Source organism: Lonchura striata, chromosome 1 (assembly GCF_046129695.1).
Source record: "Lonchura striata isolate bLonStr1 chromosome 1, bLonStr1.mat, whole genome shotgun sequence".
In the NCBI taxonomy this organism is placed as follows: Eukaryota; Metazoa; Chordata; class Aves; order Passeriformes; family Estrildidae; genus Lonchura; species Lonchura striata.
Window position 1 is genome coordinate 96635657 of NC_134603.1, and position 12134 is coordinate 96647790.

General features: G+C 39.3%; 1 protein-coding gene across 1 annotated transcript in view; it reads right to left on the reverse strand.

Annotated features, from left to right (window-relative positions):
* The window catches only part of PHLPP1 (PH domain and leucine rich repeat protein phosphatase 1), a 135400-nt gene that overhangs the window by 44811 nt on the left and 78455 nt on the right, over window positions 1–12134 (reverse strand). Inside the window, exon 4 of the mRNA XM_021530550.2 lies at window positions 775–941. Within this exon, the coding sequence (XP_021386225.2) occupies window positions 775–941 (167 nt within the window). The remainder of the gene's footprint in view (window positions 1–774; window positions 942–12134) is intronic.

The window sequence follows — 12134 nt, forward strand, 5'->3', positions numbered from 1 at the left end:
GCATAATCCATCTTGTACTTTTCAGTTGTTTTTCAAAGAGGAATGGATTTAGAAATGTGGTTTAAAACATTTTGTTTGAACAGGACCATCCACAAATACAATCCTGAGGTACTTTGCAATTCACTTACCACTGAAATTAAAATCACAGCTTTATATTCAGTATGGGAACATTCATCTTTGTGAACACAGAAAGGCTGCTGATTCCACAGAACACATATATTAAATCATTCAGAGCACCAATCATGCTGCTGTCTACCATTTGTTACACTCTTGGATGAGCTGCAGTGGGAAGAACTGGAAGTCACAGATACTAAGAAAGAAGAATTAGGATTGAGCAAAGTAGAAGGAGGACAGGAACTAGACTGAATTTATGAAATCAGGGCTTCCTTTGCTTGGGGGGGCTAACAAAAAACTTCTTCACTTGGTCACATCAAGTACTGCTCCTACCTAGGATGGCTGCCTTTGATGGGCAGCTCGCCAACTCACACTCACTCACATGACTCAAAGGCTGAAGAACTACAGTCTGGCCTCAGTAGGCAGATAAAAAACACATTATGGAAATTGCTTTTTGGGCTGAAAATATCCTTCTATTTACAAGAAAAACATGAAATTTCTTGTGAAAGCCAATCTGTTTCTAACATACAAAATTAACAAATTTTTGAAGCATTATAGTGAGGCCGGTGCTCCACAAGAGGAGATAGTAATTTCTAGGGAAGTTCCTGCAGATCACGGCTCCAAGGATAGAGGAAGAGTAGTAGAACCATACTGCTTTACCTTTGTAATTCACTAAGCGCTCTACTTGTGGATGGGCTGGGGTTTAGCCTCAGGAAGTTCTGTTTTAAATTGAGATGAGTGAGGTCTTGGCTATAAAACAGGTTGGCAGGCAGGTGCTCCAGGCTGCAGCATGAAAGATCCACTGAACTGATGCGTTGTGATGCAACCTGAAAGTCAAGTACAACACCAATATATTAATACAGTAATAAAACAAAGAACATGTCCTTCACCCCTACCAGCCCAAGATAAACTGTTTTTTAAGCACAGCAGAAGCCAGCGTTAGCATATATAGCTGATCTAACATCATTTATATAACTGCTGCAAGTTATGCCATGATTTCTTTCTTTGTCTCAGTGCTTAAATCAGGTCCACAGATGACAAGCAGGAAGAAAGAGCAAAGGTTTGTCAAATTAATATGTGATATGAATCTATTTTCATCTATGAAGTTATGTGATACCTTATAACCAGGAAAAAAAATAATATATTTGACATGAGCTTTAGTTGAGTCCTTTGTGTAGCATTGCCTCCTCAAAATGAATGGAAGTGAGGAGTTAGCAGTCATCACCATTGTATTGGTTTCATATGTCCAAGATGGGTATAAAATGACAGAAGAAGACTTATCCCATTTACACCTTACTGAAGAGAAAAAATAACCCAGCAGCAAAGCACCAAGCACTCATACCTTCTCAATGAATTAGAAGACTGTCCAAAAGTGATAACAAATATGACAAAAACAAAACTGAGATTTAACAGGAGGCTTAGCACTGTTTTTTAGAAAGAGGAAAGGTAAAACAAACACAATCCATTGAGGCTACAAAAATCATATAACCTAGCACTATATATATATATATATATATATATATATATGCACACAACTAGCATAATTCAAGAGACCTATATGCAACTACTTCAAGTAACAGCAATACTGCCCCTTTCCATATCTCTAGATACACCTCAGTGAACTACATCTTCCTGTTTTACTTATTTACTAAACTTTACTACAAATAAATAATCACCAGCAAAATCAAAACCAAGGCTGCTTATATTTTTTGTCTTACGCTACTAAAAATGTTCTTTCACAAAGTAGTGCCACAGACCTACTACATGGCAAAGCACCATCACACAGTAATGCAAGGCAGTGGGGACAGTGGGCAAGGAAGAGGAGCCAAATGCTAGAAGAAAGATGCATTTTTGGAGTAAGCATGGCTGAATCAAAGGAAGAGATGGAGACAACTTCACCTCCATTTTAGGTTTCTGAGACCACACTAACAGTGCTCAAATAGTTATGGTGTTCTGTCAGCTGCTTACACCAAAAGCAAGCAGCTATTGTTTCACTGGCCTTTTATGCTGGGATTCTGGTGGTACAACCACCACATCTAAGAGGCAAAAAGAGGAAAAGACCCAACAACTCCTCATCAGTGCCCAGTGACATAAGAGCTTCTCAACTCTGATGAAGGCCACATCCTCAACCTTCTGGGCAGAGATAAGAGTCCCTGCCACAAGGTACTCTGAAACTAAAGGCATCAGGTTTTGAGGAGGTAGCTTGCCACTAAAAGGAAGGGTACAGAATTATTTTTCCTCTCCAACACAGGTCTCAGGATAAGTGGTTGCTATTATAAACACACAGCCATAAGCTTCAAGGGGAACAGACACTGCAGTGTTTTGCTCCAACGCAACCATTAATAATCCAGTCCTCCCACATCTATTAAAATGCGTGAAGTTTTGTTACTCAATTAGTTCAGTCCTTTTGTTACTGTAGCTAGTATTTTTCTTCCCCTTGTAGTATGAGACAAGAATTATTCATAGGCTATACAGAGCAGTCATTGCTGAATGCTGGGTATTCAGTCTGTTTATGCCCAGTACTGTACAGCTCTGATCACACTGCTGACACATGTTAAATTAAAAAGGAGGAATATTTAATTTCAGGTGTAACACTTGTATACACTGTTGCTCCAACTACTTGTTTGGGATGTGATATGAACAGCAATAAGCAATCCAGAAGTGCTTAGTGCTCATTACTCTAAAAATATCTCAAGAACCAGAAATGGTAACTCTGAGGGGGAATCATGATAATGCAGCCAAACAAAGTCAAATATACAAATTCTACTGTTGCCTCAAAAAAGGGTGAAAATCCTTTCTTACAACTGTAAAACCCTGAGAAATAAATCTAGTTAAAAGTAATTTGGTTTTTACAGGTTGTATGTACTGGTTATTTTTTGTTTGACTTTTTTATTTAAAGGAACACTTTCTTATAGAAAGCACTTAATTAATATTTTCATGCAATGGACAAATATTGAATGATGCTTCTACCAGAGAGATAACTGTAGAAGTTAAAACCATTATTTTAAAATGCCACGGTTCTGGAATCAACTGTAATTTTATCAAAGTCTTTCTGTTACTAAACAGTACTCCAAGGATTAACTCCCAAATTGTTACAAAGGAAGGCTCATAAACACACAGTTACTCTCACAGGCAGGGATAAAACTTTGCTCTTTCCATGGCTCAATACTGTTCTATAACAAATCCTAAAGGACGGAACAAGAAGATAAAAAACAAAGAGTAACAAAGGAGAACATCCTTTTAATACTTTCCTTTGTTGACCAGAAATTTTCACCAGTAATATGAAGCTGAATATCAAAATTCTGCAATCACGTTGTCCTGAAATCAATCTTGCAATTGTCTAAAATTGACTTGAACATAGCAAGACTGCACATGCTTGAGTTTACTATTATTTATTAAAAGAAAAGACTTCTTTTTCTAAAAAATGATGCAGTTCTTTATTAAAGTGCTGACTTTCCCTGACTCACTGTGGAGAGTCACTGCAGAGATAAGCTGATAAAAGGTGGGAAAATGCTGAGTAGGATATCCTTCACATTCAAAGAATAAAATGCATCTGGAGAAAAGGAAATTATCTGCAGAAAGTCATGCATCCACTGGAAGAAAACAAAATCCAAACATTCCACTGTAAATAAATATCCCAACAAGTTATTTGGGCTGTGTTCAACACATCCATGTTCCTACAAAAATCGTGAAGAGAACTGGTGTTGTAGTACTGCTGGAGGGAAAGGCTTTCTGGATACACAGGGAATCGGCATTAAGTGCCTGCTATGGTTTGTTTGGTGGTTTCTTGTGGAAAACACTTAAGTACAGCTATTTGATATGCTATATGTACATATATAAAAATAAAACCACAAGCAGCACAGTTCAAAACTCCACAGGCAGAAGCCACCACGGCCCAAACCAATCCCTCTCAAATGTCTTTTCATCATATCCCAAACTGCACAGACCCCTCATATTTGTGTCATATGAAACCACTGCCACATTTCCAGTCCAAATAACACTGAGGAAATGGCTGGGGCAATGACATTCTTGGGAGATGGTACATGACAAGCTCTCAATGACAGGAGCTACAGCAGGAGCTGTAAAGTCAATGCTTGTCTCTGCAATATGTGCAACATTTGACACCCAAGCAGCTCAAAAACAAAGCAAGATCTCACACTTCTTTGAAGTTTGTTTTTCAGTTGGGATATTTAATCATCAAAAAATATAAATAAACAATATGAAATATGCTGCTTTCTCCATTCCCTGGATATGATTTTTAAATACTTTACAGTCTGTCATTGTGTTGCAATGTCCCCCACTGTAATACCAGAGGAGTAATAATGGGATAAGGCCACACTGAATTTTGTACATCAAACCACAAAGTCCAAGAGAATCCAGTTCCTGTTGCAACCTCAGTAATTCATCCTATGTCTACACTGTTCTTTTTTCAGTCTTCAGATGAATATGGCAAACTAACTGTAGTTTTGAAGTGATACAAAATGTAGCACATGTACTACAAAAAGCCCTGAAAACACCAAAAACCTGTAATTGTGCTTTTAATTTTCCCACAGCAGCAACAAAATGCCGATTTAGTCTACAAATACCACCACAAATAATGCTGTTGCAGAGTGCTCTCCCCGCCTTGGGCCGTATGCCTTCTGCTCCTCCCCACCTGAGAGTTACCCACATGCTAAAGAAACAGGAGTCTCCTTAATATGAAAACTCACTTTTACACATGTGTTACTTGTGCCACAATACCCCTACAAATATAAACAACTATTCCAAAAAGCCAGCAGTACTTCTGATGCCTAGATGCCAGGCAACACTTCAAATAAAAGAGAAAAAAGGAAACAGTATTCTAAGACCTGTGAAAATACAGTATAGGTTCACTGTAAATCTTTATCAGCTGGCAACAAAAAACAGAACAACACTTGCATCAACCCATATTCTTGTTGCTTTTTGCTACGCAAAAAAACCCACTTTGCTTTGTCCATCAGTATAATGACACCTCTGTCACTGAGTATGTAACCAGACTGATTATGGTCTTTGTTTTAAATCCTTGGCTCTACTACAAAAATGATCTGTTGCTGAGAATGGATGTCAGCAATGGGCACAGCTGAACCCAGCTGTATGGACAAACACAAGTCTTGTTTATACAAAGACATCTTTTGGTGTGACCTGGGGTGTGAATTTAAGCCAACATAATTATGTCTTTTTCCTGTTTACCCTCATCCCATTACCTATAGTTCTATTCAGATAAGAAATTACTGCTTAGGACTTCAACAGAAGACAAAATGGCAAAACAGCCCACACTATAGAGGCAGCCAAATTCCCAGTCTGTTTGAACTGAGTTGACAGTGTTAAATTATACCTGCTGTAGACATGCAATACAAAGGCAGTTTAATTTTTCTCCTTTAGGATTTGTTTTTAAACAGTTTGATAATTATCACATCCCACCAAGGCCTGCATAAGCCTTAACTAAACAGTGATACATTATCTTGAAACACCTAAACTAATTTTGAGCAAACAGGTTCTCCTCACCTCAGAATTAACCTTGCTTCAAATCCTAACCCTCCTTTCTATTCCAACATCAAAGCCCTGCTCAGCAGAGAGGCCTCCCTCCACTGAGCTGAAGTCCACAGCCAGGAAAGCTCATCGGTGCCCTCGCACACAGCCAAGAGCTGAGGAACTCTTTAGCCTGGTAAACAACCTAATAATGCCAGAGAACTTAATGAAGGGGAGGGAGGAAAAAAACATTTGCTTTTTCTTTAAAGCAATGTATTTTCATTTTTAAATGACAACTGTAAAAATGGGTGCAGCCCAAGGGTAAAAGGGTACTGGCTTTTCTGGCACGTCCTTTTTGTTTTCTTTCAAATGTTAAATTAGATACACGCCAACTCAAGCTAAGGAGGTGAAAATATAAAAACCCAGTAAAGGTTTTTTTGAAAGCCTGTCATTCAGATCCACAAACCCAACAGGCACTACCACAGGTCAGAGCAGTAATTCCCTACTAAGAACAGGGCAGTGTGGCAGCACTCACAGGGCACTCTTGCTCCATCGCTCCCCTGCAGGTGAAGCAGCCAAAACCTCTGGTACAAATACCTAATGCCAGCAAGACTCAGGAGAACAGAAATAATTTAAACTTGTCACTTCTCTGCTCTCCTTATGTACCAAATTTTATAAACAAACAGGTCACTTTTGCTTTTGGCCCTTGTGCAAACCTCTAACAACTGAAAACAGCATTAGAAAATGTGTGTGGGGAGGAGGAAATGTGAAAGGGATTAACCAGCAGTTGAGCTCCCTTACTTTTCATGATAGGAGACCAGAAAAAAATTCACAGATGTGAAAGCCAGCCAGTGTCCCAAGTTTACCACAGAGATCTTGAGACCAAAAATTTGACAAAAAATATGGCATTCATTATCATCTGTCATTTGGAAATGCTGGGTAGTATCTGAAGTCATTACCAGAATATGAGTACTTCTGTTCCTCCTGGAGGAAAAGTAGTCTTCTTTTAGAGATAATGTACTGGTATCGATATTACCCAGGGAATGATATCAATTCTGTACCTTGGTGGTAGTCACACTGGGATACTTACACTAAGATCCCTGCAAGGACAAGGTTTAATATGTAACTTAGAGTTAAGTGACAGTAATTAGCTGTTGCATTAAGCTACTTACAATTCAGACATGTGAATCTCTATTTGGTGGAGCAAAGAATACTAACATCCTTAGAACAGCTTGACTGAAAATAATTCACTTGTAAATACTGCCAAAGAGGTGACAGTCTAATAAAAATTAAGAAAAATGCCTTTTTCTTTTTACTATTCCTGTTAGATTTATTTTTTTTACTAAGACAAGTTGCTGTACACTGCCAAGCACACAGACTTTGCAACGAGCAGCCCTCCAACAAGGACTTTCTTTCAGTATTATTTCATTTCAGCATGGGAAAATCATGCAGCAGATCCTTAAGGAAGCAATACTAAAGCACTAAGTTCAAACCATGCCTGACCAATCTGGTGGCTTTTCTATGACAGAGTGACTGCAGCAGTCAGCTTGGGAAGACCAGCCAATGTCATCCACCTGGACTTCTCTAAGGCCTTTGACACAGTCCCACACAACACCCTTATCTCCAAACCATGAAGACATGGATTTGAAGGGTGGAGACTATTTTGCAGATAAGGAAATGCTGGATGGATGCAGCCAAAGTTGTGGTTAATGGTTCTCTGTGAGATGGAGGGTAATGGCTCTCAGGATCACAGGTCTTGCAACTGATGCTCTTCAATGTCTTTATCAATGACATATTGAGATCAAGTGCACCCTCAGCAAGCTTACAGATGACACAGTAGAAGGAAGAGAAGCCATCCAGAGGGACCTGGACAAACTTGAAAAGTGGGCCTGCAAGAGCTCATGAAGTTTAGGAAGTCCAGGTCCCAGGAGCTGCACCAAGGTTAGAAGGCAAACCCAGATATAAGTACGGACTGGTAGAAATTGTCACTGAGAGCAGCTTGGGGTTCTGGTTGATGAAAACCCAGACATGAGCCAACAATGTGCACTCACAGCCAGGAAGGCAAAGTACAGGCTGAGCTGCATGAAAAGAGATGTGGCCAGGAGGGCAAGGGACATGATTCTCCCCTTCTATTCAGCCCTTGTGAGACCCCACCTGGAGTGCTGCATCCAGGTCTAAGGTCTCAAACACAATAAAGGCATAAACTTTTTAAAGTATGTCCAGAGGACGGCCACAAAGATAATCCAAGGTTGCTCAGAGACACTGTAGATGGCTCATCCCTGGAAGTGTTCAAAGTCAGATTGTATGGGGCTTTGAGTAATGTGGTGTACTGGAAGGCGTCCCTGCCCATGGTGGGAATTTTGGAATTAGATACTCTTGAAGGTCTCTGCCAGCTCAAACTGTTCTATGATATACTGTAGATTTCAGACTCTTGCCAGTAAGACTTCTACTGGAAGGTCGCTTGTCTGAGTCTCCCCAGTCCCACATGGAGAGGGTGGTAGGGTTTTTTTGTTTGTGTTAAGCAAGAGATTATGCTAGGCCCTCAATTGCTGACCTAGGTTCTTTGACACAGATGTATCACGTATTAATTCCACAATGAGATGAACTCTTTTGATGCCATTATGCCACTGTAACTCAAAAGGCCTTCTGACCCAAGTGTTTTGCAATACAAATAATCATGGATATAGCTCTACTGGCATGTGGCCAAAAACTGGTCTCCAGCACTCATTCCCTCTTCTCCTTGGAGACTTTAATCCTTCTCCACTGACTACAGAAGAGGCCTAAGGAGAGTAAATGTCCCTAAAGTTAGGTTTTGCTAAAAACTCTTCTCCTTTCTTCCTTGCTGTTAGATTTTGCTTGGAAATGCTTTCAGTGTTACAGCCATTCAGTTTCAAGACCAACTCCATTATCACACCTTAGACACACCACAACACTGTGCAATATGTCAGTCCCTACAATCCCCTCCTGTCTTACAAGATGTGGTCACTGCAGACACTTGGTTCCCCTGAGCTTCATTAAGAGCAACATTAAAATTCATTCTCCCACTTTTTTCTGCTCTTCCACTTCCAGAGATTACTGAAAACACTTTAGGATCCTTCTGGATTAAAACACACCTTAAAAGATAACATATGCAATACCTCACTGAGCTTCCAGGTGATGCTTTCCTGTATTTATGCAAGAGCTGCACAAATTCAGCTTCAATAATACCAGAACCTGATTTAGAGGCTTCAAAAGACAGTAAGTGAATGCTATTCCAGATGTGCAGGAGATACCTAGTTTTCTGTTCTCACTCTTGGCTGCAATATTTCAATAATCATTATTAACTGAAGGCAGCAAACTCAAAACAAGAACCACAGACTCTGTAAATTCCAGCAAAAGAAGGGAAAAAAAAAAAAAAACAGTGAAACTGTAATTTCTCTAAAACACAAATGAAGAGCCTGAAGTCACCATTACACTTTAAAATCAGCTGAACTGCTTAGACATGCAAAATTAATCAGCTGAGACACAGTATCAGGCTTCCCTTCTGAACCATTAAGAGAGGCTGACTACACTGAAACACACCCAGAAGTTAAATTTCCAAAATGTCAACTAACCTCTAATAACAAAAGGCACAAAAGAATAAGTTTTGCAGGGAAAGAGGAGGAGGAAAACTTTTAAGTGTTATCATCAAAAGAGCAAGAAAACTGGCTTCAAGTTTGCTTTGCCCAATCTTTTGCTTTCACACTTGAGATTATAACAAGCCAACAACAGCAAGAATGACCAGATATGACTTCAGAGCAAAGGTCCCAAACACTGAAGATTTCACACACACTGAGAAAAGGAAGTCGAATTCCACACAGAAAGCAGCGGTTTGTTTATGTTTGAGTACTTGTAATCACCACCAAAAGGAAGCTATGGGTTTATTTTTAGGGATCTATTTTTAGCAAAAGCATTATCTCAGCATTGTCATTTTATGGTATTAAGGGAAAAAATTGTTTCCTTGTACTAAACTTAGAGTCATCGTATTTCCTGTAAGTAAGGATCAGCTCAAAAAAAGACCCACTGAAAAACAAGAAAATCTTTCTGGGTTCTCTTTCCTTGACCAGATGTTGAATCAACTTTTCCAACAGGCTATCAAGTGTGAAGAAATACAAATTGTTATTCACAAAGAAAACAAACTTTGTTTAAAGGCTATTCTCAAAACATGCCCACTGATGCTGGCAGTACACAAAACTAATTTTTAGGTCATAGTAGAATAAAGACTCATTTTTCAGCCTCCAAGCTCAACTGGCATAAGAAACAAACCAAGTACTTCATGGTCACCTTCACATTGACCAACCGGCAGGTTCCTGACTTCCAACCTGTTCCCAACACACACAAAACCAGGTAGCCCCAAATCACAATGGTACATTCAAACACAGACTAAGACTATAAAGCTAAAAGGAAATGTCAGAAACTAACTCCAACACAAATAGTCTGTTTGTTATTCACAATTCCCTGTAGAATGACCACAGGTGATAACCAAGAGCAAGAGGTAGAAGCAAAAATGCTAATCTAGAAATTCAAATTGCATGGAAAGTAAAATTCTCCACAGTATTCCTCCAGAAGAAGGTTATTCATTGCTTAGGGAGCTTAACTGACACTTGGAGAGGAGACAGTGCATCCAGTGACATAAAAGTCGTCAGCACTGTAACAAGTAACACCCCAAATAACTTAAAATAAACTACTTTATCCTTGCATATGATTTTTCTCTACACTCACCATTGGTGCTGATTTGTGATCAAAGCTCTGCAAAAATGTATTCTGAGCCCATTTTGACCAGTAAGCATTAGAAAAGCCTGTCCCTCATGTCTCCAGGAACAACTGAAGCTTGGTAATAAAAATTACTGCAGTGATGAACTCTGTGAAGACAGCTCATTATAGTATCCAGAAATACATATGAAATAGGTCAATCACCTAGAGGGTAAGCCAAGACAAATACAATGTAGGGCTAACTTAACAATGAGACTAGTGCCTTCAAGCCTTCTTTACAGACTCAAAGCTGTATTTTGTATTAAAAAGCTCTGCAAAGTCTGTGTTCCACAATGAAGCTGGTGTGGAAGTTTCTCACAAAACTTTTCCTGGTTGACCATGGCTGACAGAAGACAAATGCTAACATCTGAACTCAAGATGAAGCTATATGCACAAGTGGATATACCTTATACCCCATCACTTCAATTAATTAGCAGAATCTTATGTACTGAAGGAAAAAGCAGTCCCACAGCTGATGATCTATTCCTGTCTCAAAGGTGGAAGAAGCACAGCTGAAAAGCAGGTACATCTTTAGCAGTAATGCTCAATTGTTACTTACTGCATTTCTTCAGCAGTTTCTGTAAAACACACCCAAAATGTTATCATCTTGGTCTCCCATTTTGGAAATATTTTTGCAGAACTGCAGTCAAGGTCAGGAATTATTTTCTAAATTATGTAGAATTTATATATATAAATGTGATCTGTAGCACCAAGTATGAACTCAAACCTTTTCTCCTCATCAGAAATAAATATCATATCACTATAGTTTTAGATCAGCTTTGTCCACTTAACAGGGCTCATACTCCCCTTTTACAACAGCCTCGGTCAAATTTGTACTGAAAAAGCAATCAGAAAACTGAGGCAGATGGTCAGAACTAGATAACTTTGGAGAAAAAAAGCAAAACCATTCATTTTGTACTGCTGCTTCAGGTAGATATCTACGCAAGTTGAGGGAAGATGGAGACTACAACTGTAGAGGCTCCTGCATGACTTACTTGTATAGTATAAGCTAATTTCTAATCTGCTCTTATTTTCTGCTAGCTTCACAGTGCAAATAAACATATGAAGAGAGCATTCTGCACTGACGTGAAAGGAGTAAGGCCAACATGGCAGCACACCCTTCTCAGTTAATTTGCTATTCTTGCTATTTTTGCCATGTTTTAAACATAATGTACACTGACATCATCTCTACTTTTTCACAGGCTATGATTGTTTGGAACACCACACACTTCCACTAGAGACATTAACACAGAGGTGACTGAAACAGGAAAAGGAAAATATAAAAGCACACAAGAGAAAACTCTTAAATTTCATAGGTTTTAAATCTTATTTTTGGACATTCCTTGTATTTTCAACAGCAGGCCTCTTTTATGTGAAGGCATCTAAGCTCCACATGACAACTTATTCCCAGGCACAGCTGTCCAGCTCTGGTTCACTGGTGTGCAGACACCCAAGGCTCTGTGCCCGTACATCTCTCCCTACCTACACAGATATGCACTGTTCACAGCCCTTGTCCCTCACCGCCTCTCTTTCTTCCACCTGTCCCACTGAACCAAGCACTAAAGCAGGAAATAATTGTCACATGAAGCTGTTGACACACTTCCTGCTCTCCTGCAGCCAGGAGGGGAGAGAAGTTTTGTGGGGTCACATAACTCATCCTGGCATGCTCATTAGTAGGGCACACTACTTCCAAGAAGATAAAAATCTGTAATGTATCTGCAATACTGAATTTCCAAGGCAGACCTTGACATCCCATTTTAACT